A 26,259-nucleotide genomic window follows, 5' to 3' on the forward strand; every position below is an offset into this window, starting at 1 on the left:
GAAGAACACTTGTTTCATTGCGAGACGAGTGTCTGAAAAAAATAATTGGACTGGACAAACACCTACTCTACATAGCCATCCTGCATTATGTGTTTTGTCACTGGCACAGCATATTCTTGCTATCATTTGCCTTATAAAGAAGCTTTAGTTTAACGGATGCTATTAGCCACTGTTAGGTGTTGAAATAAGAGCAACTTTGATCAAATTTACGCTCTCACAGCTGCACTAATTTCATGTAGACACAGAAGAAGAAAAATTGTTTCCTTTCGTCTTTTTATCTGAGTTTTTAGTCACAGGAGTCTGCTTCACACTTCAGGAGGTAGTTCACCCACAAACCAGCTCAAACACCAAGGAAAATCAATAGAGATAGTGTTTGATTTACGTGATGGGCTCCGTAATCACAGCAGGTAGACATAAAACTAACGGCAGCATGCAGCACACCACTGCAGGAGCTTTACAAATACACATGAACGCTGTATCGAAAACTCGTGTAAATATGCAAATTAGACACTACAGCGGTAGTGTTCTGTGCCTACACCTTGCTGAGTACATTGTCATTTCATGCTGCGACACTATGGCAAAGAGCTACAGACGACAGTAACAGGTTTCTGCAAGATTGCCGTCAACATCAGCACTTTGCATTGTTCAGTTGTATTGAAAAACTACACTAATTTAGCATTGCATTCATTCATATGTATGTATATATGTATGTAAAATACACATTTTATTGCATATATTTTTCTTGCTTGTCATGACCGCAGGGTAGTTTGAGTGCTTATCGTTGGATTCAAGGTGAACCAAACTAAGCTGTACACTGTACAGGTTAAAAAACAAAACAAAAAAAAAAAAAAAAAAAAAACTCAAAACAACAACAAAAAATAAAAACACCAAAAACATCACAGTTAACAGACACAAAATTAAAAACTAGTCATTAAAAAAAATCTACTAAAATATTTATAACGCATGTGTGTGAGACAGATTCCCAATTCTGCTTTAGTTTTTGGTATTTGGTTGTAATGAAAAGAAGTCTGTCTAAATCTCCTTATGGGCGACCAAATCTCTCAATTTTTTTTATTTTTTATTTTTTTTTTTAAATCACTTTAGCTTTGAGATAATTTTTCTACTCCGCAGATGTAGTTGTGATCTTATGATGGCTTAAGCGTTACACCCTCTACAAAATGCCTTGTTTAGATGAGTTGGTGAAATATTGATCAGCCGTCTTGTGATAAAACATACATCCTCTTTATTGCATGAGGGTGTAATCATCGATAACCTTGCACCTGCCCATTACCAGCCATTTCATTTTATACAAATTCACTTCCAGATACAGCTTCGTACCTTATGCAGATGGTTCTGTATCTGTAAAGGCTAAATGACACGCACATTTTCAGTTAACCTAAGCATGTCAGTAAATTCTCTGGCTCCTGGAGCAATTCTCATTTTCCAAGGTGACACGCAGTGAAACTGAATTAGCATCTTTGATTTACAGTATCGTAAGAATTATGGTGTAAAAGTAGTAATAAATCCATTTCTGTTTTGCCATGCCGTCTTTGACGTAGTTGACATTTGCATTTGTGAACGTACATGCAGGTGTGCGAATGCTGGACGGTGAGGTGACTGACATGGTGGAGGCACAGTCTCTCAGTCTGAATCCCCAGCACATTGACGTCTACAGCGCCAGTTGGGGTCCGGAGGACGACGGCAAAACTGTCGATGGACCGGCCAAACTCGCCAAAGAAGCTTTTATGCGTGGAGTTACAGAGGTGTGTGTTTGTGTGATGCAGAAATTATTTACTGCCTGTGTGTCGCTTCCTTTCAGCAGTCAGTAATTGAACTGTTCAAGCATGAGAGGACACAAGCGGGAAGAACAAAGCATTTTTTGACCCTGACAATTATGAATAGAAAGGAATGTCCTCTGAAAGCCACCCAGGAAGAAAACTCCTAGAAAATGAAAAGCGGCAGCACTGGCAGAAATCAAATGTTTGTTTGTGTGTTTATGCCTCACCCCCCACCCTCCCCTTTTTGTCTAGTTGAAGGGTACTTATTAAACTCTGAGTTCGTCTTTTATCTTTGCATCTTTTTTAGATAATCAGGTTGTGCTTTCTTTAAGTGTGAATTCAGTGCTTATTTCCCACCTTCCCAAGGTTGTTTTTGAGAATTCCAATTAAATTCCATTAAGTTAGCAGAGCTTTAAATTGCTTAATGACAAGCATTTATAATCAAAAGCTTCCAAACACATGCTTATCTATATGCACATACACGTAGAGGGTTTGTAGAAAAGTAATTTCAGAAACTTTTCTGCTAACATCTAACGACGCGATCTGAATACTAAGCGACCATGCATACCGTCATGTCATCAGCCCTGTTGTTGACTTGTTTTAATGCATGTGACACACTGGGTGTGTGTCAGATATGTGAAATGAACAAGTTAACAGATTAGTAAGTATACAGATCACACCCCGACCTCTCACATCTGCTCGCCATGAATAAACACATCCATCCCGCTAACACAGACTCTTGTTATGGAGCAGTAGGATTCAAAGCATGTGCCATAAAGCTTGATTGGAACCGCTGACACTGACTACTAAGATAATTGCCACAGTGACAGCACTGTCAGATGGTGGTGTGGGTGGTGCATGGCTGGAATTGATCAATGCAGAGAGGGAGAGACAGTGCCACTCAATACAATAAAGCCGCTCTTAGATGAAAATTATTGCACTTCAAAGGCTGAGAGGTTGGATGATTTATTACAATGAGCTGTTGTCGTATACTGCCTTTCCATATTGAATTGCTGTCATGCGATATTTGGCTCTTTGTAATTTAGTGAGTGACCACCCAGGCCTGTACGTTGGGTTTTAATGGGACTCTTTTTGAAGCGAGCTCTGAAGTGAACTTGCCCCACTATAATTGGGCTTCCTATTAAAGATTGAATGAGATTTTGTTCTTCTGTGGATACTGTTAGTCTTTGGTACACATGGATGAAAGGACATGTGGTTGTCTTTTATTTTCCTGTTTGTTTAAATCTATGTTGTGTGTTCTCCAGGGACGCGGTGGTTTAGGCTCCATCTTTGTGTGGGCTTCTGGTAATGGAGGACGGGAGAAGGACAGCTGCAATTGTGACGGCTACACCAACAGCATCTACACGCTGTCCATCAGCAGCTCCACACAGAACGGCAATGTCCCCTGGTACAGCGAGGCTTGCTCTTCCACCCTTGCCACCACCTACAGCTCGGGAAATCTAAACGAGAAGCAGATAGTGAGTTGGCTCTTTCCAGATTTTGCCGTCTGCTGCAAAGGTTGCACAAAAAGTACTAACACACACTGCAAAAATACAGCTCACTACCACCTAAAACATCTGGAACAGTTTAAAATCTGAGAAGCAGGAAGCCTGGAGAACTTAATAAATTGATCATTTTAATGGTTGGAGATAAATTTTAATCTCATTGCGATTAATTCTGAACACAGTACATTAAGCTTTTTCAGCATTCTCATTCTGTACCCTCCATGTGTGAATCACAGCTAGCTTCTTCATTCTTTGCTGCTTTTGTTTCCTTTTTTTTTTTTTTTTGCCTGTCCCGTTTGGCTCTTTTGCCATCAGAATTGTTGTCTAAAGGCAAAGAAAGATGCCCAACGGATTTACTTTACCAAATGCTTTTGTTTCCACTTCTTCACCATTCATTCAGTTTTGGGCCATTAAAATGATTATGAATTGTGGCTGGCTGAAACTCCATCTGGCAATCTGTTGCTGCTTAACACTCTAGTCACAAATGCTGTTTCCCTCTTTGTCTCTCACACGTGCACACACACAGTTTCTTTCTCTTGCATGCACCCTAGCTGACAGACCAACCGGACGGGCAGATTATGACATCTCCGTGACGTGTGGCTGGTTCCTTAATGCTTCAGTGATGCACTCATTTAATAGTGCTGTCATTCATGAAGCCAGGAATAAAGAGCCGGAGTAGGTGGGAAGAGAGCTCTGGATCTCTGAGGTTATACAGGAATATCTTCACTTGTGTTTTTTTCTTTTTCTTTAAATCACATGTATTCCATCTGTCGCTTTCAAATTAAAGTGAGTTATATGTGAACCTAAGGCTCCTGAATGCATAATGACCATTAAAGTCATTCTTGCAGTGCATTTATTATTCCCTCAGTCTGTTAAAAGATCAGTTTCTGTATGCTCTGCGCTGGTCAGCAGTTTGTGATCCAAGCTGCTTTTGTATCAGCTTCATTCAGTAGCACTGATTGATTTTACCTCCAGAATTATACAATGGGTGACTTGGGGTCTTATCACCAGGCAGTGTTTTGTAACCTTTATCTTCCAGCAGATGGTTTTTTTTTTCCTGAGGACAAATACACCACAATTCTTTGTATTCATGTAGCTGCAGAAAATTCTCACCTGGGAGCTGCCCAGTACAACTACAGCAGAGTGCTGGGGGTCATTGAAATGATCTCTGCTAGAGCAGTCCAGTAAAAACAAGACTTGTTCAAAAGAAGCAAAACATAAGCTTATATGGTTTCTCTGGTTTTATTTTTCTGCTCTACCCATTAGAAGATTTATCCTTGCTAGGGAGAGAGAATAAGTGAAGAAGTGATGGAGGATAAAGGTTTTTACTCATTCGAGGGAAACAAATTCCAATTTATCGGGTTACAAGAGAGTGAAATATCTTGTGAATTTAAAAATAAAATACAGCTGAGATTTGAATACCTTCATTGTCAAGTGATGAGCTACGTAGAATTACATGAAGAAAATAGACACTGAGGACGGAGCACAGTTAGAAAATTGCATTAGCTGTTTTCCTTCTAGCAACGCCAAGTGAAATACGAGTTTATGAGAACAAAATGGAAACGTGAGAAAAAGGAGGAGGAATGCTGTGATACTTAAATTCACTGTGTTCATCTTGCTTAGGTGACTACAGATCTCAAATCAAAATGCACGGACTCTCACACAGGCACCTCTGCCTCTGCTCCGCTGGCTGCTGGGATCATCGCTCTTGCCCTTGAGGCCAAGTAAGTGCTTATCGCCATCATTTTTCTGAGTCCGACTAGTCCCCGCTATTCTTTTCAGCTGTACAGCCTTATTCTAGCGTTTAATATCTGCTGGCTTTTGTTTTTGGGGAGGGGGGAAAATGGCACAAGCTCGTTAGAGATTGCAACAGTTTCTTTCCAAACTCAGATATTGAAGTTTTCAGAATGCCAGAGTAGTTTGTAGAAATGCTCCACTGTTATCTCACGAATTTTTCCAGGCCAATTTTTTTAGACTTTTATTTTTTAAATTCTTCTATTAAATTAAGCTTTTACTGCTGGTGCTGAATGTTTATACATTAGTTCTGCGTGATTATCCCATTTTATGAATTACTTTTTAACCCCTCTGCCACAGATTTCAACTGTGCACTTACAAACAACACCATTTGGATGTGAGCGCTAATCATTCTTATCTAGTCACGCAGCACTAATGGAGAGACAAACACGGACGTCAGAAGAGCGCCGAAAAGGAGTAATTAGTCTTGTGGCAAAACAGAGTGAGGTGATGGAAAAAAACTGCAATTAGGAATGAATTTGATGACAAAGTGAGTCAGCAAAGTTATTATCTAAAAAGCCTCATTTTCTCCAAATCCACAGTAAGACTAAAAAGCCTGTACGCATTTAATCACAACAGAGAGGCCAGTTGTGACTTCATGTAAGCCCTTTTTGCGTTTGGTAAATACCAACTTGCTTGCCTGCATAAAGATTAATGATGCTTTGGAAAATGTCTCGCAAAGGGCAGAAGAGGACTTGAAATACGTGTCGACTTAAGATTTTATGCAAGCCAAGGAAGAATGTGACTGCTAAATCGCTGTATTCTGAATTCAATCACCTGTCCATCAGCAGCTTAAGACTATAGGATGATGTAGTTTCAGTGGCTCAACTTGAATTTTAAGCCAAACTTACCATATGTGTTGCTGTTTGTGTGCTGTCTGTCTCTTTCTGTGTGTGTGTGTCTGCGTGTGCTTGCACGTACACGTGTTCTAGTAAAAACCTGACCTGGAGGGACATGCAACATCTGGTTGTACGAACTTCTCAACCTGCCCACCTGCTCACCAATGACTGGAGAACCAATGGAGTCGGGCGCAAAGGTACAGCAGCTCCTTTCAAGTTTTCATCAACCCTCTGCAGTTTGCAGATGCCTGCGAGGCTCATTATTAGTGTGCATCACATAAACCAGATTTAACTGGACAGAGGTTGAAATGCACATCAGCTGGGAGAGCCAGGATGCCGGCTAATGTTTCCTCTTGCTTTCTACAGTCAGCCACTCGTACGGATATGGTCTACTTGATGCCGGTGGTATCGTGTCCATGGCAAAAACGTGGACCAATGTGGGACCACAACGAAAATGCGTCATCACCATGGTCAGCGAGCCAAGGTTAGTACACCGGAGGCTCATTAATACCGCAGCTCGTTTATCTCAGCACCCTGATCACAAGAAACTGTTAAGGTGACGCAAAGAGGGGCAACACACTGCAACAGACACACAAACACGTGTACATAAACACAACAGAAATTATAGATATGTTTGCATTTAAGAACACAATTTCAGGAGATTCTCACAGTACAAACAAATAGAATACACTGAGCACAAGCAGCCTGTGTGAGTTTGCTTAGGTTTTAATTAATATTGAGTCTCGGACACATGTCACAAAACAATGAAAAACTGCAGTGTGTCCCAGCTCGGTTCACGCGTCTCCTGGAATCATGTAGTCTGGGATACTTGCAGCACGTTCTTGAATTTGCTTATGTTGTATCTTCAGCACCGTGGTTTGTGATTGAATTGTGTTTTCTTAATTTGGTTGTTTTGTTTATTCGCATGTGTTTTCGTGAGACGCACTGTGTTGGTCTCCCATGGCCACTGTGGTCTGCACACGTTACAGCTGTCAATTTTCTAAAAACAACTTATTTGTTTAAATTGCTTTGACTAAAACCCACACAGCCTAGTTATTAAACTAAGTCATATGTGTCTCTGGAGGAAATTATCTCATTGGATTAGAGCAAATTGATGCTTCAGTGTTTTTGGAGCTTGACCCATATTATGGACCAAAAAACCCCCCAGCCCCAGTTATACTAATTACTAAATATTCTAATTATTTGTAATCATGTATGCAATTATGAACACTATTTTAATAGCTAAAGTTTGAAGAGGTAAATGTTAAAAGCAAAGAAAAAGAAGGGTAGAGCAATAACAGCATTAAAAGAGAATGCACCAAATATCCATCAAAGACAGCTTGTTTATTTCTAGCCGCTTTGTTCTTTGACTTCAAACATTTGTTAAATACTATGATAAGAAGCCTACATTTTTCAGAAATGGCAAGTTAAGAGTAATGAAAACAGAAATCAACATTAAATTGGTAACTCATAACAAAACAAAGGTTTTGGAGATGCTTGTGACTTGAGACTGAGCTGTCAAGCTTTGGCGCAGCGACACATCGTGTCTTCATCATGTTGGCTTTGGGCGCCTGTTGAAATGCCTGTCATTTTGTGTGCGCGAGACTCAAACTTGAGACAAAACACTTAAAAGAAAGATAATAGTTTGTCAATTCATGTGTACCTCTCGCTGTTGAAACTATATATTTCTTCCTAGCCATTTTATTCCTCCTTCTGCTGGTGTCTCAGTCTAAATCCAGTCAGACATCGCCTCTTCATTATGCGCTGCCTGTCACTTCCCTTGCTGGCTTTGAGGTTCCTCTCTTTTACTGGAGCTATGAGACGCTCAGAGCAGATGGTTTGAGCGTCTGGGAACAGCAGTCAAGGCAGGTTATTCAATTTACATTTTAGGTGTTTAGCTGACGTATTTATCAAGACTGTCTTGTAATAAGTGAGCAGGCAGGGTTTCAGTATCTTTCTCACTGTCAGTTACTTTCACTCTGACAGAGTCATGACCGCAAGCTTACTGAGCCCATATTATGCTCATTTACCGGCTCATAATTTTATTTTGTGTTCTGCTAGCATACTTTTACATGCTTTTATATTCAGTAACACATCAGTTTCCTGACACGGCGTATATTACACCAGAATACACTCAACAGACGCTCCATTTGAACCCTTTATCACCCGAGTATCAAACAGGCCGCTTGGTAAGATTTTAATTGTCATCTTTCAGAACCCGTTTGAATTTTTTCTGTAACCCAAAATGGTTGTGGAGTTACAGTAATGTGAGGCACACATAGTTAAATCTGGGTGAGGCTGATTTTTCTGTCTGTGCAGACAGCTGTCCCGTGTGATTGCCTTGTGCTATCATGATGCAGTGAATATCTCTGTGTCTTTGTCTGAAACTGTTTGAATTTTGTCTACCGTCTAAACTGTAACAGTGTCACATTCATTTAAAGAGGGCTTGTAAAAAATTTTTTTTTTAAAAAGGCCCCAATCTAACTAAGCTTAAATTGCTCTGATTGGTCAACTGGGTGAACAAATGGGACTGAGTGGTTATATCCATTAGCTCCTGTCCTGTGAGTTTGTTATTTTAGGATTATAGGTAGTAAGTATAAACAAGAGTTTAGCTGTATGAATTTGAACTGTAAGTAGACCTGGCTCAAGGAGAGACTCCCGCATTAGACAAAACATGATGTTTTAACATTTTTAGGAATAACCTGAGTTACTAGTTCACATGTGTACTGTCAGGGAAACACTGGCTTTAAAAAAAAAAAAAAAAAAAAAAAAAGCCAGCATGGTGAATATGATACCATGAAAACACAGTAACTCGCACCTCGTCCTTGTTTCAAATCGGTTCAATTTCTGATTGGCCATTTAAACATTTCAGCATAGTTCATCAAGGCAAAGTTATAGCTCTGCAGTGCTCAAACACATTTTTGAGGACTTTTCTATCAAAATAACACTCCTCTGCCTTGTCCTGAGCTCCATAGATACCACGACTGAGATATTTTAGAGTTGGAGTTACTTAAAAGAGTTGACTGATGTAGATTCCTGAAGAAAAACCAGCCAGTGGTTCAGAAGCAATGTTTTCTCTTTGGGAGGGCTGTGTAACTATGCAGGCTTTTTACATGCACAAAAAAGCTGGAACACATTTGTCATTTTATGATGATTTTATGATTATATTAAGTCCAACAATACTGCACAATTATTATATTTAAAGACCAAAGTGAATTATTATAACCATAATTACAGTAACATTAGGCCATTTACTTTTGTAGCCGTGAGATGGGGAATTAGGCTTTGAGTGACACGAGCAGACAGAAAAGCTCCTGCATGCCTGACTGAATGAGGCAGGCTTTGTTGCAAATGTGTGTCAATGTACTGTAAGAACACTGAATGTGATCAATGTGTGCCCATTTCCTTCACACCAAAGTTGATGCAAATTACTACCAGGTCTGCAAAATCTTTTGCAAATAAAAACTGTATGGCATCAGTTAAAAGCTCTCGCATAGTTTTTAAAAAGTGATTTATGATTTGGAAACATCCCTTTTTGTTTTTCCTAGATTTTGCCAAACGCATGGGAATGCTTCAAGTTTGGCTTACACATGTGGTGTTTGTTCAAAAGCTTTATGCACAACGAATTGAAATGAACACGTCTGTGCTGGAGGGATAGTTTTGATTATGCACATGTTGATTGGTTGACTTTTTGCGTAACCCACTTTACGCACTTAAAAAGACAGCCAATTAAATTGTAAACAAAATGTTTCCAAAGGTGGTTTAATGCTACAGACAGACTTGGGATAAGTGGTTGAAAACATGGCGTGGCCAAATAATTGCAACCATGTGCAATAAATGTGCAGTCTCAATGCCTTTAGGATTGTTGCTTAGATCACGTCTTTGACCACTTAGTCAGTTGCCATCTGTAAAGCAATCTTGATGCATCAAAACGATGATAAAACTGCAATAAGATTGTGTCGGTCTTCAGTTAGTAGTTGAATGGAGACGAACTGGAACTTGCATGCAGTCTGTTTGTGATTTGCTGTGATAAATTAGTGAGATTGCAAATCTGCTTTTGTCTGCATAGACAGAAATTCATATTAACTACTTGCATTCAGAGTCCAGCCATAACCTTATAGGCTTAAAATAGAACCAACCGTACTTTTCATAGCAATATACCCAGAATACAAGCAGCTGACGACCAGATGAGTTGAGTTCCCTGTTCTAAGGAGAGCGCTCTAGGATGAGTTGTGCTCATTGGTGCACATTGAGTCAGATTAATTGACTGACTGTGATGAATTTAATTTGCATTTGCATTTATAAATTAGACTGCAAATATTTGCAGACCTTTGCCAGCCTGTCTGAAAGTGATTGTTGAAGCCTAGTGCGCATGCGCCAACCAGCGTGCAGCCTGTTACAGTCGCTCCTGCTTTTCTCTTAGTTTAGCTCTTTTTTCTTACGTATTCTTTTTTTTTCTGACTTGTATTTTCCTCCGTTTTCTATCTCTTACTCAATCATGTGGATTGAGAGAGTTTTTGTTCTTCTGGTGGCCGTGGAACTGTTACTTTTATCATGGAACGGGACCGCGGCACATCTCCTACACGCACGGACTGTTTACTCCAGAGATCAGCTGATCGCCCTGATGCCGGCCGGCTCGCTGGCCAGGCCCGCAGAAGTGTCCGCAGAAGTACCAGCTGAAATTTGGAGGAAAACACATCGGGGATGCAGAGGTCAAGGACAGAAGAGAAGAAAAAAGGTGACGGTGAGACAGTGGAGGCTCGAAGCGAGGAGGAGGTTTAAACCGTGTCTGCCGTCTATCGTGATGGGAAATGTGCGATCGTTGGCAATTAAAATCGACGAGCTCTCAGCACTGGTACGGAGTCAGAGGGAATACCGAGAGTGTAGCCTGATGTGTTTCACCGAATCATGGCTGCACCAGGTCATTCCCGATGAGAATGCTTCCGTGGAAGGCTTCCACACTGTTCGGGCGGACAGGGACAGCATCGCTAGCGGTAAGCGTAAAGGAGGTGGGCTTGCTGTTTTAGTTAACAACCGGTGGTGTAACCCTGCCAACATAACAATCAAAGAAAGGATTTGTTGCCCGGACACTGAACTGTGTGCTGTTGGACTCAGGCCGTATTATTTACCCAGGGAATTCTCTCACGTCATCTTGGTGGCTGTTTATGTACCCCCCTCTGCTAACCCCACAGCTGCATGTGACACTATCCACTCTGCCATAGCTCGGCTACAGACTCAGCACCCGAGTGCCTTTATTGTGATCTCGGGTGACTTCAACCATGTATCACTGGACAATACACTACCAACATTCAAACAATATGTGGACTGTCCCACCAGGGGAGAGAAAACTTTAGACTTACTGTATGCTAACGTCAAGGATGCATACAGCTCCTCCTCCCTCCCCCCACTTGGTAGGTCAGATCATAACCTGATTCACCTCACCCCCCGCTATGTGCCAATTGTGAGGAGGGAACCTGTGACCACCAGGACTGTTAGGAGGTGGTCAGAGGAGGCAATAGCGGAACTACAGGGCTGTTTCGAGGTGACCGACTGGGAAACACTCTGTGAGCCTCACGCCGAGGACATCAATGGGCTTACTGAGTGTATCACAGGCTACATAACTTTCTGCACCGACTCCATTGTTCCAGCTCAGACTGTTCATTGTTACCCAAATAACAAGCCGTGGGTGACTAAGGACATCAAAGCCCTCCTCAACAACAAGAAGAGGGCTTTCAGAGGGGGCAACAAAGAGGAGGTGAGGAAGGTCCAGGTGTTACTAAAGGACAAGATCAGAGAGGCTAAGGACAATTACAGGAGGAAGCTGGAGTGGAAACTCCAGCAGAACAGCATGAGAGAGGTGTGGAGGGGCATGAAGACCATCACTGGATTCAGGCCAACCAACAGCAGGGGAGCTGAGGGAGGTGAGAATAGAGCCGACGAGTTGAATCTGTTTTTCAATAGATTCGACACCACAGTGTCTGCTCCCACCCCCACAACCTCACCTGCAGTCAGCCTGGAATCCAGAGCCACACCACTGTGCCAGCCTCTCTCTTCACATGTTGCCTCCTGTGAGATTCCTGACACCCCTCCCCCACCCATCACCTTCACTCAATACCAGGTTGAGATGCAAATGAGGAGACTTCACTCAGGCAAGTCTGCTGGACCAGACGGAGTGAGTCCCCTTGTCCTCAAGACCTGTGCCCCCCAGCTGTGTGGAGTCTTTCATAAACTGTTTATGCTGAGTCTGAGTCTGCAGAGGGTCCCGGTGATGTGGAAGACATCATGCCTCGTCCCTGTACCAAAGACGCCTCGTCCCAGTGGCCCCCAGGATTACAGGCCCGTGGCACTGACCTCCCACATCATGAAGACCCTGGAAAGGCTCATCCTGGACCAGCTGCGACCCATAGTAAGACCACATCTGGATCCCCTTCAGTTCGCTTATCAGCCTCGTCTCGGAACAGAGGACGCCATCATCTACCTGCTCAATCGTGTCTACACCCATCTGGACCAGCCGGCGAGCACTGTGAGGGTCATGTTTTTTGACTTTTCCAGTGCTTTCAACACCATCAGGCCGACCCTCCTGGGTGATAAGTTAGCAGCGATGCAGGTGGATGCTTCTCTGGTGTCCTGGATTGTTGATTACCTGACAGGAAGACCACAATATGTACGTCTCCCACAGTGTGTGTCTGACAAGGTGATTAGCAACACAGGGGCACCACAGGGGACTGTCCTCTCCCCCTTCCTCTTCACCCTCTACACCACAGACTTCAGCCACTGCACAGAGACCTGCCATCTTCAGAAGTTTTCTGATGACTCTGCGGTGGTTGGATGCATCAGCAGGGATGATGAGACAGAGTACCGGGCTGTGGTCGACTCCTTTGTCACGTGGTGTGAGCAGAATCATCTGCAGCTCAACGTGGCAAAGACCAAGGAACTGATCGTGGACTTCAGGAAGACCAGGAAACACTTGACCCCTGTTTCAATCCAGGGGGTCAGTGTTGACATTGTGGAGGACTATAAATACCTTGGAGTACACATTGACAATAAACTGGACTGGGCTAAAAACACCACAGCACTTTACAGGAAGGGCCAGAGTCGTCTCTATTTTTTGAGGCGACTGAGGTCCTTCAACATCTGCCAGAAAATGCTGAGGATTTTCTATGAGTCTGTTGTGGCCAGTGCGATCCTCTATGCTGTTGCATGCTGGGGGAGCAGGCTGAGGGTCGCAGATGCCAACAGACTTAATAAACTGATCCGTAAGGCCAGCAATGTTGTGGGGATGGAGCTGGACTCCCTCAAGGTGGTGTCGGAGAGGCGGATGCTGTCCAAGATAAAGACAATGTTGGATAACACCTCCCACCCACTCCATGACATGTTGGTCAGTCACAGGAGCTCGTTCAGTGAGAGACTGAGATTACCGAAAAGCACCACTGAACGACACAGGAAATCATTCCTGCCTGTGGCCATCTCCCTGTACAACGCATCCACTTAACACACTGTTTGCTGCTACAGCTACACATGTTTCTTTTCCAAATATTTATTTATAAGTGAATTATGTATGTATGTATGTATATATATGTATATATTGTACTATTCTTAGTTAGCGTATTGTCTGTCTTGTCTTAATGTTGGTTTAAAATGGAGCACTGTAACAAAAAATAATTTCCCCCAGGGATCAATAAAGTATTCTGATTCTGAAAAACCAACGTGCAAAAAAGTAAGGATTTATGTAACAGTTATTATGACAAATTGGAATCAGGCAACATATGAAGTAAGAAAAAAAAACAGATTTTTATTTAACTAGCTCTTGATAAAAAGGGAAAGGGAGAGTAAGGTGTAGCTTCTCATTTACTTGAGCTTTCACACTAAATGGCAGATTGCTGGTTAGGTTTGCAGCTTTTTCTTCTTTTTTTTTTTTTTTAATTATTTATTTTTGTCTGAGTGTGCTTGTAAAAGCAGATTCTATGTTTCCAGTACTGCCACAAATTTAGCTGCTTCCAGACCCTAAATCACAGTCGCTTGTGCTGCAGCAGTCAACTGCCAATGATAAATCAACCTCAACAGCTCTCGGTATAAATTTCCATTTCTCTAAGATTTTCTGTCCCCACCTCGAGAAACCATGAAATACGTTTTGCAAGCATGCTTAAATGCTGCGTGGCTGTCAATTTGCATTATAATATTATCATGGGCAGTTACTATATGACTCATTGGCATCTGAATAGTGCAGAAAATTAACCTTTTACATGACTTTTCCCATGTGAGGCTGCTTTAAAGGTCAAAGGTGTTTACTGTATGCTGCCCTTTCAGTGCATCCTGAAAAATGTGACTCATCCTAAACCTGTAGGGACTTCGTCTGGATGCAGTTTAATGATCATCCTGTCTATAATTTTGGCACTTCTGTGCCACTAAAACCCTGCACCTTCCTCCTCTGAACTGTTGTGGATGCGTATAATCTCCTAAGCGGATTTTGGAGGGGGGGGGGGAAGGAAAAAAGAGGTGTGTTTACTTCCACAGAGGATAGGGGTGCTACAGGTCGAGACACTAATCCTGTTCAAGGCTTGAAACGAATCACCTTTTGTTGGCTTTCAGTGTCCAAGAGCAAAATGTGGTACACTTAGTAATAAGCCACTAATAATTCCACTGACACACAATCCGTGAGTAATGTCCATCACTGACTTAATCTGTCGGTTAACAGGAACATTGGCAGCCATTTATATATTAACAAGAGTGTGGACGGCTGCATGGGGACAGACAGTCATGTGACCTCATTAGAGCACGTCCAGGCCCGGCTCACTCTGTCCTACAACCGGAGGGGAAACCTGGCAATCCACCTCATTAGTCCTGCTGGCACACGCTCCACACTGCTCCACCCCAGGTAAAAAATGCACAACTACACAAACATGGTGATCTACAGTGCGTGCTGGTAATCACAAAATACTTCCTTACGCTCCCGCTTGTTTTCCTGCAGGCCTCATGACTACTCATCAGAGGGGTTTAATGACTGGGCTTTCATGACCACCCACTCTTGGGATGAGGACCCTACTGGGGCATGGATGCTTGAAATTGAGAATGTGGCGGGTGCCAGTGACTATGGTAAAGCAGTTTTGTTATTACATAAAGATAATATACACCAGTTACCCACATCGTTACAACCACCTGGTAAATATTAGCTCTCCTTGTGCCATCCAACTGCTCAGACTCATCGGGGCATGGACAGGGCACTTCTGGGGCCTTCCTGTTGTGTCTGGCTTCACAGTGACGGTCCTGTAGGTTGCAGTTTAGTCCCATCATGAACTGATTTTATTCCTTCTAAATTTTAAAATTGCTTAATTAAAACTGAGGTCCAAGATTGTTGGAAGCTAGGTCAACACCTTGTGCTCTTTGACATTTTCCAAGCTCTTCCTGGGCTTTTAAATTTTATCAGTAGGGCACATTGTCATCCTCCCCCTCACATGCTGTTGGGGATGGTGCTCTAAAGGTTGGGTAAACTTGGTATGCAGCAATCATGGGTGTGTGATATGTGCCAAAGTAACATCCAGCAGAACATTATATTGTATTACGATAATTGCTTCTCCTGGTTTAAATGTTGCGACTGATCATTGTGCAATGATTGATCGCTTCCAGGCTTTATCTAATTTAGTATCAGTTTATCTTCCCTCTTTATCTGGAAAATGCTGATCGAAGATCCTCAGAGTCCACATTGAATGTTTTCAACAGTCTTAAACCTAAGCGAGGTCACCACTAGGTCACCAGAATGACCCTGAATGACATTACTTGAGTGTTATTTAATGTAACCTTTTAATCTGTTGGGCCTACAGTCCAGCTCAAGGGTTGAAGGGTCAGTGCCAAGAGATTAGAGATCAAGTGGCTTCTGTGTCCAAAGTGTTGTTGCTATTTTTATACTAGTTGACTGTATGGCTGTGCAGACTTTTTTCCTTATTGCAGGAAGGATGACAAATTCTTCAGTGTTTATGGTTGGCCGTGGATCATCACACAAAGCAGGTCCACCCACAGCACCATATTCAGCCAAAATACTTAAGAAAAAAAGATCTAGATTCAAGTCTCACGCCTCCCTCCTCAGTAAGGAGTGATTTACTAAAGTGGAACCTCTCATGAGGCCCCACACTTCAATGATTTTTGAGAGATGTGCTCTTTATAACTTGTTAGGCACAGAGTGAAATCATGCTGTCTTTAAATTTGCAGCCCATATCAAGGAGCAATTTTCTGTCACTTTATGCAGAAAATCCAGGAGTCTAATAGGAGATGAGGATACATTTACAAAAACCACCCAAGGGAGTGCTGGAGCCTTGCTAGGCTTGACAGGCCTACTTTTTTCACCCCCCCACAGTTAATTTTAGTTTTTCATCTGTCTCTCCGCCCAGGCACTCTGACCCAGTTCATCCTGGTGCTGTATGGCACCAGCTCAACAACTTCCAGCTCCTCTGAAAAGTCTCAGCCTGGCAATGACAGCTGCAAGACGTTGGATCTGAGGCAGATATGCATTGGTAAGACTGTTGTCTCTGCTTTGCTCCTCACGGGTCCTTTCAGCCACAGTAGAGGAGAAGTGTAGTTTTATGTTAAGGTGTTACACTTGAACTAGCCCGTTCATGACATATGATCTCGGCTGCATCCATTTGCCTTTTGTCTGTATTTCTATGCAAACTTGTCTATGCACAACTCCATTGTGTAGCCTTATTATTTGCATAAAATTTAATATAAGAGCTGGTTTCTGCTCAGACTTACGTTTACTCCACGTCTCTTTTTAATAATCTCATTTAAAATAAACGTAATCCTTCTACTGTGTTCTACCGAGTCCAACTAGTGCTATAGGCAAGGTCTAAACATGCCACTGAGCACCAAGGCAGTGTGAAGTACATGTTTCCTGAAACAGTGCCAGTCTGACCCCTACAGGCTTTCAGTGGTACTTGCATGCTTATAAACAGGGTGAGTGCAATGTAGTTATCATGTATGCGATTATCATGTGTTGTCATATCCATGTGTCATATGGCACTGGGTGTGCTATGTCTCAGGGCTCAAAACTATAATTCTGTTTTTGAACAAGCTGACAAGATGCAGCAGGAAGCGAAAATTTCCTCCTTCTGTTGGGTCTCCTGTTTTCAGCTCTAATTACCCTCACTGCTGTCTGTTAATTGTCACTACAGGCGATGGTCTGCATCTGAACTTGGTGCCTATGGAAATGTGTCTTGTTTAAGCGTGCTGCACTCAGCATAGACATGTAAAGATTTAGTAAGTGAAAGCAGCTCTAGTAAAAGTGTAAGAGCAAAACAAAAAAAATTGCCTTGAAACAGAGGGCAGGCACAGCCTTGTTAAATGTGCTCTCAGGGCACGAATCCTGGTTCTGTTTTTTGGTTGTGTGACTCATATGAAGAGCTGAAAGGTGCAGAGGTTCATTTCTATTTCTCTATGTGTTACAGAGTGCAATGCAGGCTACTACCTCTTTCAGCAGGGCTGTGTGAAAGAATGTCCAGCAGGCTTCTCGGTGGGCTCCCAGCCTCTCAACTACACAGTGGGAAACTTTATGGAACCAGCTTCCGTCCCAGCCTGCCTGCCCTGCCCACAGCCCTGCCTGACCTGCAGCAGCCTCAGCCCTCGGTCCTGTCTGTCCTGTCCCCCGCACAGCTCCCTGGACCCCAACTCTGGCACCTGCCTGCATCTTAACCAGTACATGCGCGAGTCCCCTGATAGCTTCATGGTAGGGCCAAGTAACCAGAGATCGCAGCTAGAGTCAGGCTCCCGGCTCCCCATAACCATTGCTGTGCTCAGCTGCATGGCCATCATCGCCACTTTCGCTGGCATCTTCCTGATGCTGCAGCTGCACTCCGGCGCGCTCATCAAGTTGCCCTCTCTGGAGGCTGGCGGTGGTCTCGGGGGCACCTTCAGTCTCGGCGGAAATAGGGTGGTGTCGTACCGTGGCATCCCAACAGTGTGGGGGGAGGAAGGGGTAAATACAGACTCGGAAAACGAAGAGTTTGACGTCCAAAATGAGAGGACTGCCTTTATCAAAACACAAAGTGCTCTTTAATGCCTCCTCCACGTCCCTCCCTCTCTCCTGCTTTTAAAATCCTCACACCACCATTTGTCTGATAATTCAGGGCTGTGGTGACTGTCTCCTCTCACAGTCTTTTTCTGGTTTAATCTCCAGTTCATTTTCTTTTTCTGTCCTATCGGATTCTCATCTGAGTTCTGTTTCGGGATCTGGTCGCTCCGCTGTGCTGTGGGAGACCTGATGGGAAGCTGTTGTCTCTCAGAGCTCGGGATGGCCTGAGCTTTGCTCTGTTCACACTTGGGCGCTTTTCTATTAAACTGGCTCTCTCCCTCCCTTTGCCCTCAATCACTAACAGTGTCTGTCTGTGCAGAGTCCATTTTCCCCTCCAGCTCCTTTTTGTTACAGTAAACAAATGATTATTATTTGCTTTCTTCCTCTTTTTTTTTCTCCTCCCACTGTGTCGTTTAGTCTCAGTGCAGTAGCCAGATGAGATTGCGTGTATGTGTGTGTCTGTGCATGTATGCGTGTGCATCTCTAAATCATTGTGTGAATGTGAGCGTGTAAATCTAATGAACAGTGAACAGTGCAGAGAAGCTTAAGCGGGTCCTGTCATATTTAGTGCTTTAACTAAAACGTGATGGCCAAAAATTGTATTATGAACCATGAAATCCAATTTGAAAATATTTATTCTCTCTGAAGTGTCATTTAATGACCTCGCTGTCTATAATCTGTTGACAAATACAATGCTCTCCAGTTATTTACATTTTTAAAGTGCATTTTCAAGATCAAACAAATCTAAAGCGTAGCAGTTGATGAGAAAATATCCAGACTTCAATGGTTTATAATCCATCAGCAGTCAGACGTACAATGCAGACCTTTCAGGATATGCCATCTCTGCAGTGTCTCTCTCTCTATGACAGGACAATTGCAGTATCTACTGAAGATACAATTCTTATTTCATGCAGTCACTTTTAAGCCAGTACAGTTATTGTTCCTGTTATGTGAAAAGGTTTCTCCCAGCTCTGAAAGAACAAACTGTGAGTCATTCAGCGAGCAAAGCCTCCTTCAGCCTTTTGGGATTCCAGCTGAACTTATTCCTGTTTTGGAAGCTATAAATTCTCCTGTGCTTGTAACCTCCCCCAACCATTACATGGAAGGGTATCAAAACAAAAAAGAAAAAGGAAATTATAAGAAAACAACACACACACACACAAACTTGCAGGCTATTCAATCAACCCTGAGGCATAATCCCTGCCAGGGATATTTAATTTCTGTGTCTGAAGTGCTTACATCCTGGGGCTGTGGGAGAAGATGCAGGGCTGCTTGGAGAACCCAAAACAATGTGTGACTTGAGCGCAAAAGCTTCTCAAAGCAGCTGGAAGGTGTTGACTGACTTGTGACTGATTTCTGACAGAGCTGTAACAATATACCGGCTCTCATCACATCAGCACTACAAACACACCGCATATCTTAACGAGTGAAAGTTGCTTTGCGTGTGGGAGAGTGCGAGTGTTAGTTTATTGCATATGAGGTTCAGGAATGTTTATCTGCCCTCTGAAGTGAAGATTTCCTTCCTCCATCCTTCCAGTCTCTGCTTTCTTCTTCAAATTTCAGATATTGTTTAAAAATCCTGCAGCGAGACTCCACGTCTCATCAGCATCTCTGCACTTACCCTCCAGTCTGCATCTAATCTGAATTTCAGATGATGTCTTTAGTGTACTTGCCAATTAATTATATTCTGAATAATACTGCAGCAAACTATTTATTCTGAGAGATTTTATTCATTCCTTTAGGGAAAATTGCTTTAAGCTTTTTTTTTCTTCTTCTTCGTCCCCCTCCTCCTCCTTCTTCTTCTTTCCCTCCCTGGCTGGTCATCATCTGAAATTTGCATCTCATTATTTAATCCAGTGCAGCCATTTTGATTCCAGTGATCTTTTTTTGTTATGTTGAAATTATGACTTTCAAAATCAGTGGAGCTTGCTGAGAGAGGTTGTCATGGTGATGACATGCATTGGCGACTGCAGCTGCTCGTCCTTCTATCTACCTCTCATATCATTCAGCAAGGTTTCGTTTTGAGGAGCTGATAAATGATCATAGAGGTCAGATTATATGTAGGTTAGAGATGAAATCGCTTCTGGGAAATGGTAATTTAATTTTTTTTTTTTTTTTTTTTTTAAGGACTGTAGGTTTGTATGTCACATTTATGTTTTAGAGGAGAAACAAACAATTGCAATTCAGAAACTGTAAAGCTGCTGTGTAAATTTTACTCCCCTGGAACTCCTATCTGTCCTAAAAATTTATTGCCTTTAGGATCAGCATTCATGTGCAGACACACCTGGGTGTTAAAGCCTCTTACTCAAAGAGGCTGGGTAGGAGAATTGCTCTTACATCTTGTTGGCCAGCATTTAAGTGCTAAATCAACCTGAGATTGCTGGGGGCGTTTGTTTTCTTCATCTTTACCCAGGCATCTCCTCCTGGGGTTTCAGACCTTATTTTATTCTTTTTAAGTTTCTGTCACTGACAATCAATTCCTTTGTTTGTTTGTTTTCTTTTGGGGTGGGAGGGGGGCAAGGTGCAGAAGCACACAAACAAATGGATTTTAACTTTTGATTTAACTGCCTCACTAGAAAAGCCTCCACAGAAAATGTTATTCACTGTATGCAGATCATTTAAATTGCAGATTTAGAAATCAAGTCTTATTTGGAAAAAAGAAATTCTCCAAAGGCAAAAGAATGCAGATTTTGATTACCAATACCTGCCAAAAATCCTCTTGAAAAGAATGGAGGAAGATTGGTATGCATGCTTTCAAACACAGCGCTCAGCCAGGAAGCGTAATTCATCTCGAATGGCTGGTGCAGGTGTAACACATTTGGCTTACTGTGGCCGCTTCTGGATCAGAAGCCAAACTGAAAATGAGGATTTGGAGAAAATGCCCCAAAAGGAACAAAGCTAATGTGGCAGGCTTGTTCTGCAGGGGTCTGTGGGTTGTACATTAGTGCCTACTGCCATTTAGGCTTTGATTAGTTCCACTTTGAGGAGGGTGCTAATTTAAAAATGTAATAACTCCAGCTTCAGACTTGAGCCACCAAATCTTATTGACTTCCCAGCATGCTGCGAAGTGTGTAAACAACAGATAATGGGCTAATGCAGAAACAAAATTGCTTCCATAAACCGTTTTTCTTAAACTCTGGATGCATCTTTTGAAGAAGTATAACATGGGATTCAACCAATGCGTTCCAATTACTGTGCGCTAATTGATTCCTGGTCTAGTCAAGATTATGCACTGTGCATTTTCCTTTGGACTTGTATTGCTTCCAGGAAGAGTGGTTTTGTTTTTTTGTTTTTTCTTCTTAAAAATCCAACACTGCGGGTGTTCAGACAGGTTTCTGTGGCCCCTCAAGTGCGCACACGAAATGATTTATTCGTCTTGGCTAATGTTGTATTCACTGCAGCTTAAACTTAAAAATAATAAAAAAGTAAAAATAAAAAATACTTTAATCAGATGATCTCAGAGCGCTGAGCAATCGGGTGTTAAACTTGGGAAATCCATGAATGCAGGCAGAATTAAGTAGCTTCTGCTTTCGAAGAGCCGGAGCTGCAGAAAACCATCAGCAGCCAGCTGATTCTTTTAACGGTGAGAATACGATAAAAAAAAAAAAACTAAAAAAAAACACACAAAAAAAAAAAACCCCACACACTAAAATAAGACGAGTGCCAGAAAGCAGCTCGTAGCTAAAAAGCCCTACCACTGTAGCTGCTCTTAAATTTAGAAGGAAAAAAAAACACTGCATGTCGCAAAACATCTGCCCTGGTTATAAAGAGAAGACTCCCTCATTGCTGCCATGAAGGCTCGTCTTTACATTGCTGATTTAAGTCATGTGGAGCTCGACGTTGCTCCCGTCCTGCTTTAGGATGTAGTCTAACGTGAGATTAATATGAAGTCGGATGAAGTTAATAGGAGCAATATCTTTGGCATAACCAAAGACAATCATGTTAATGCTGTCTGTTTAGTATGAATATGTGTTGCTTCCAGGTTGTCACAATCCATCGACCCTTGGCTTGTGTTCAGAGTGTTTTTATTGAAACCATTCAGTCACCTCTGCCTTTTTTTTTTTTTCTCTTTTTGTTGTCGTTTTTGACGATCTGCGACGACACCTTGTATGTTCAGCAGCTGCGGAGGGAGGAGGTAGAATGTATCCCATCGCCATTAACTTAAGGGCTGAATCAGACCTGAGTGCGTCCGTGTGTGCACACGCGTGTTAATAAAGTAGAAAGGAAACACTTTGTGATGGAGGAGCGGTCAGTGGAGCAGCCTCAGTCGACTCCGTTGACCTCCTCCCGCCTCTTCGTGAGGTTCCTGACCTGTGGCTGCACACAGTACCTTACAGATACGTGTGACCTATGGTAATGTACAAGAATGAATATCCTACATGGAACATAACTCTAAAATAAGGCCTATTTTTGTACTATATGAAAGGTGCAGTGTAATTTTCTTGTAATTTAAGGATTTTTTTTTTTTGCTCTTTTCTCCTTTTTATTTAATTGATGTCAATTATAGATTCTACTAAAAATAAAGATCTATGCAAATTTGAATGTGTTTTTTCTTTTACTTAAATGATTGAAACTTGATGCTGTTGTTGGTTAATGAATGCGAGAAGCACAGAGATGGTGGACAGTTTAACGGTACATAAAATAGTTTCAAGAAAATATCCTACATTAAAGTATTTTTAAATGCAAGTACTGAAGTATGAGCATTACATGTGGTTAAATGTCGGGGGTAAAAGCATCCTGCAGAAACGTTTATGCTATTTTAGCATCATGGATTTATTGGATTGATGATAATAATATGTAAGACTATTCCTACTGAGCTTGTAACAAGATCTAAATGCCAGGTGTGACGACAAAGTTCAGTGACTCCGCCCACTTATTTATAAATCTAAAAATGGCTGATTTGAAGCTTTGATTACCTCGTAAAGGTCATCTCCTCCTGCACCGGAAGCTGGCAGAGCTGCAAGATCACGGAGGTTCTCGGAGTGATGAGACAACCCGATGGTTTGTAATGGAGCCGATCATTAGCATTGTATCATCAGTGAGTGCAGTACTGGAAAATAACAATTTTGTGCTAATTTGTAGTTTTACTAAGCTAACGTGCTAAATTTGGATGGCAAACATGATAAACAAACCTAATCGGACACTGTATTAGGTACACCCTGCTAGTGCCGTATTGTGCGCTTGTCCTCGGAGCGGTTTTTATTCACAGCATAGATTCAACAGGGTGCTGGAAACATGCCTCAGACTTGTTTCCATGATGACATGAAGGCATCAGTCAGCTGCTGCAGATATGTCAGTTTGCACATCCATTATGAGAATCTCCTCTTTCTCCACATCCCAAGGATGCTCAGTTGAATTGACTGTGTAGGCCTTTTGGGTACCGTGATCTCGGTGTTGTGTTTAAAAATAGCAGTCTGAGATGGTTTGAAGTTTGTAACACAGCGCGCTATCCTGCTGGAAGGATCCATCAGAGGATGTGTGCACTGTGGGCATAAAGGGATGACTGCCAACAATCCTCAGGTAGGCTGTGGTGTTTAAATGATGCTCAGGTGGTAACAAAAGATTCAAACTGTACCAAGAAATGATTCCCCACACCATCAGCAGCCTGAACCACTGATATGAAGAGGGATGGATCAGTGCTTTCATGCTGTTTGTCAAATTCTGACCCTGCCAATTTCAGCTTCAGCTTTATTTGTCATATGTAAGTTAGCAAAGAGTAAACATTTTCAATGAAATGTGTTTAACCAAGTGTGGCATCATGAGAAATCTCACAGTTAAGCAGTTCTCAGATTACTATATGAATGTTGCAACCAAAATTGAGACTTTATCAGATCAGTCTTCTTCTGTCCACTTTTGGTGAATCTGCATGAATTGTAGCCTCAGTTTCCTGTTCTTAGCTGACATCTGGAGCACCCAGTACAATGTTCTGCTTCAAGGTTCAACGTGTTTTGCATTCAGATTCAGAGATGCTCTTCTGCATACCTCGGTTCTAATGAGTGGTCATCCTTTAATTCTTCTTGACCGCTGGTATCAACAAGGCATTTTTGATCCAGATAACTGTCGCTTAATGGTTAATCTATTTCACGCCATTCTATTGTGTGAGGTTGTGATATAGTAATATTCATGTTGGTTGTAGGCCACTATGGTCATCACCATGTTATTGTGTCAGAGCCTGAGGGATCTTACTTGGACTAGCTGGAAGCTACATCTGAAATTTTCATTGGTGGAATACACAGACTATTTATAATGGTAAGGAAACACGGTACTGGGAAATGTGACTGACGGGGCGAAGATGAAATTGCAGTACTGTACATGTTTTCTTGCACTGTCAGAAATATGTGGCTGAGAGAAGGGCAACTGATTCAAACCTTCACTAAGTAATGAGTATGGAAGTTAAACTGGATGATATTGATCTACTAGAAAAGGAATTGAAGCAAAAGCTACCAGGCCAGATTACATTTTCCAAGTTAGTATGTCTGTGAAGGTTCTCAGTCATCCAGGTCATCGTAGTCAAAGGAGCTTGGAAAGAAAAGCGTCTGGACTTCTTTAAGTTGCTTGAAGACGTTTCACCTCTCATCCGAGAAGCTTCTTCAGTTCTAAGGTCAAATGGTGGAGAGTCCCAGATATAAACCTAGTGGGAGTGACCCCCCACAGAGGGACAAAAGGACCCCCTGATGATCCTCTAATCGCCTGAGCCAAGGTGTGAAACTGGGTGTGGGTTCCAATCAGCCAGAGTTCGGGTGTGTTCATTGTGAAACCTGGCCCCACCTTATCATGCGAATTCCTGAGATCAGATGGCCCAGGATGTGAGTGGGCGTTAAGGCGTCTGGGAAGGGATCTCAAAACTGGATTATAGATGGCAGAGAGTTGGTGTCGTAAACCCCCGCCTCTGTTCAAAGATGGTCGCTCACAGTGGACATAGATGGCTTCTTTCACTCCTCTTTCGAACCATCTGTCCTCTCTGTCCAAAATGTGAACATTGGCATCCTCGAAAGAGTGTCCTTTATCCTTAAGATGCAGATGGACTGCTGAGTCTTGTCCTGTGGAGGTGGCTCTTCTGTGTTGTGCCATGCGCTTGTGAAGTGGCTGTTTGGTCTCTCCAATGTAGAGGTCTGAGCATTCCTCGCTGCACTGTACAGCATACACCACATTGTTAAGTCTCTGTTTTGGCGTTTTGTCTTTCGGGTGAACCAGTTTCTGTCTAAGCGTGTTGCTGGGTCTGAAATACACTGGGATGTCATGCTTGGAGAAAACTCTCCTGAGTTTCTCTGATACGCCGGCTACATAGGGGATGACAATGTTGTTGCGTCTGTCCTTCTTATCCTCCCTCGCTGGTGTCTGGTCTTCTTTTCTGTGCCTCTTTGCTGACTTTAAGAACGCCCATTTAGGATAGCCGCACGTTTTGAGTGCTTCCTTTACATGTGTGTGTTCCTTCTTTTTACCTTCAGGCTTAGAGGGAACACGTTCTGCCCGGTGGTGTAGGGTCCTAATTACTCCAAGTTTGTCTTCCAAAGTTTCTGGACCTTGTCGGCGAAGTCGGTGGAGTTCTTGATGTGGTGTGGGGTGTTCCCCACGAGAGGCGCGAGGATGGTAGCAAGGTGTTTAGCAATGTTGTAAGTGGCTGAGTTTATGCTACTGACTATGGGTCTTGATCTGGAGGGCATCTATAGTGAAATGGACCTGTCTTATCCTTTCACTTAAAAGGTGATTTTGTGCTCTCTGTAGAATCAAGTCTGCTCTGTATCCCCTGACAGTGGATCCAAGGCGCAGGCTCTTAGGAACAACTCTGCTTTGTCTACATCTTAGGTTTCAACCTAAGATGTAGACAAAGCAGAGTTGATTCTACAGAGAGCACAAAATCACCTTTTAAGTGAAAGGATAAGACAGGTCCATTTCACTATAGATGCCCTCCAGATCAAGATCAGCCAGACCCTGCAGGAACTGGAAACCCTTCTACCCTCTCCAATCTTAGAAGAGGTTTACAAGTTTGTGGACAAGGCTCAGCGGGCCCAACACTCTAAAGGAAAAGAAAGACAACGCAGGAAATTTCACACCTTGCTTTCAAAAACACACACTCCTCATCCTGAACCTACACAACCCAGAGAAGAAAACACACCTGATGCCAGTCAGGAGAAATGGGTTAAGAACTTTTCAGACAGGATTCTCACTGAACCTGAAAAGAGAGTATTAGCCAAAGGACTCAATTTTGCCATTTCTCCACAACAGTTGCCCATAGTGGACCTCATCACAGCCACAGAATCTGCCATACGGATTAATAAATTATC

General features: G+C 42.5%; 2 protein-coding genes across 6 annotated transcripts in view; both read left to right on the top strand.

The window, feature by feature from the left end:
- furina (furin (paired basic amino acid cleaving enzyme) a) overlaps nucleotides 1-21,280 on the top strand; it is an 86,899-nt gene extending 65,619 nt beyond the window's left edge. For all 4 annotated transcript variants that reach the window (XM_080884266.1, XM_080884268.1, XM_080884267.1 and 1 more), the window contains exons 8-16: nucleotides 1,591-1,763; nucleotides 3,044-3,256; nucleotides 4,907-5,007; nucleotides 6,010-6,113; nucleotides 6,283-6,400; nucleotides 14,612-14,791; nucleotides 14,885-15,009; nucleotides 16,299-16,421; nucleotides 17,352-21,280. In XM_080884266.1, coding sequence (XP_080740392.1) covers nucleotides 1,591-1,763; nucleotides 3,044-3,256; nucleotides 4,907-5,007; nucleotides 6,010-6,113; nucleotides 6,283-6,400; nucleotides 14,612-14,791; nucleotides 14,885-15,009; nucleotides 16,299-16,421; nucleotides 17,352-17,959 — 1,745 coding nt within the window. In that variant the 3' untranslated portion in view covers nucleotides 17,960-21,280. The remainder of the gene's footprint in view (nucleotides 1-1,590; nucleotides 1,764-3,043; nucleotides 3,257-4,906; nucleotides 5,008-6,009; nucleotides 6,114-6,282; nucleotides 6,401-14,611; nucleotides 14,792-14,884; nucleotides 15,010-16,298; nucleotides 16,422-17,351) is intronic.
- A 1,580-nt stretch (nucleotides 21,281-22,860) lies between these two features.
- fes (FES proto-oncogene, tyrosine kinase) overlaps nucleotides 22,861-26,259 on the top strand; it is a 30,642-nt gene continuing 27,243 nt past the window's right edge. Inside the window, exon 1 of one of the 2 annotated variants that reach the window (XM_080885103.1) lies at nucleotides 22,861-22,975. In XM_080885103.1, the coding sequence (XP_080741229.1) occupies nucleotides 22,960-22,975 (16 nt within the window). In that variant the 5' untranslated portion in view covers nucleotides 22,861-22,959. Of the gene's footprint in view, nucleotides 23,013-26,259 lie in introns of both variants that reach the window. The other variant, XM_080885104.1, reaches the window with a different exon arrangement.

This window comes from Rhamphochromis sp. 'chilingali' (genome assembly GCF_963969265.1).
Source record: "Rhamphochromis sp. 'chilingali' genome assembly, chromosome: 6".
In the NCBI taxonomy this organism is placed as follows: domain Eukaryota; kingdom Metazoa; phylum Chordata; class Actinopteri; order Cichliformes; family Cichlidae; genus Rhamphochromis; species Rhamphochromis sp. 'chilingali'.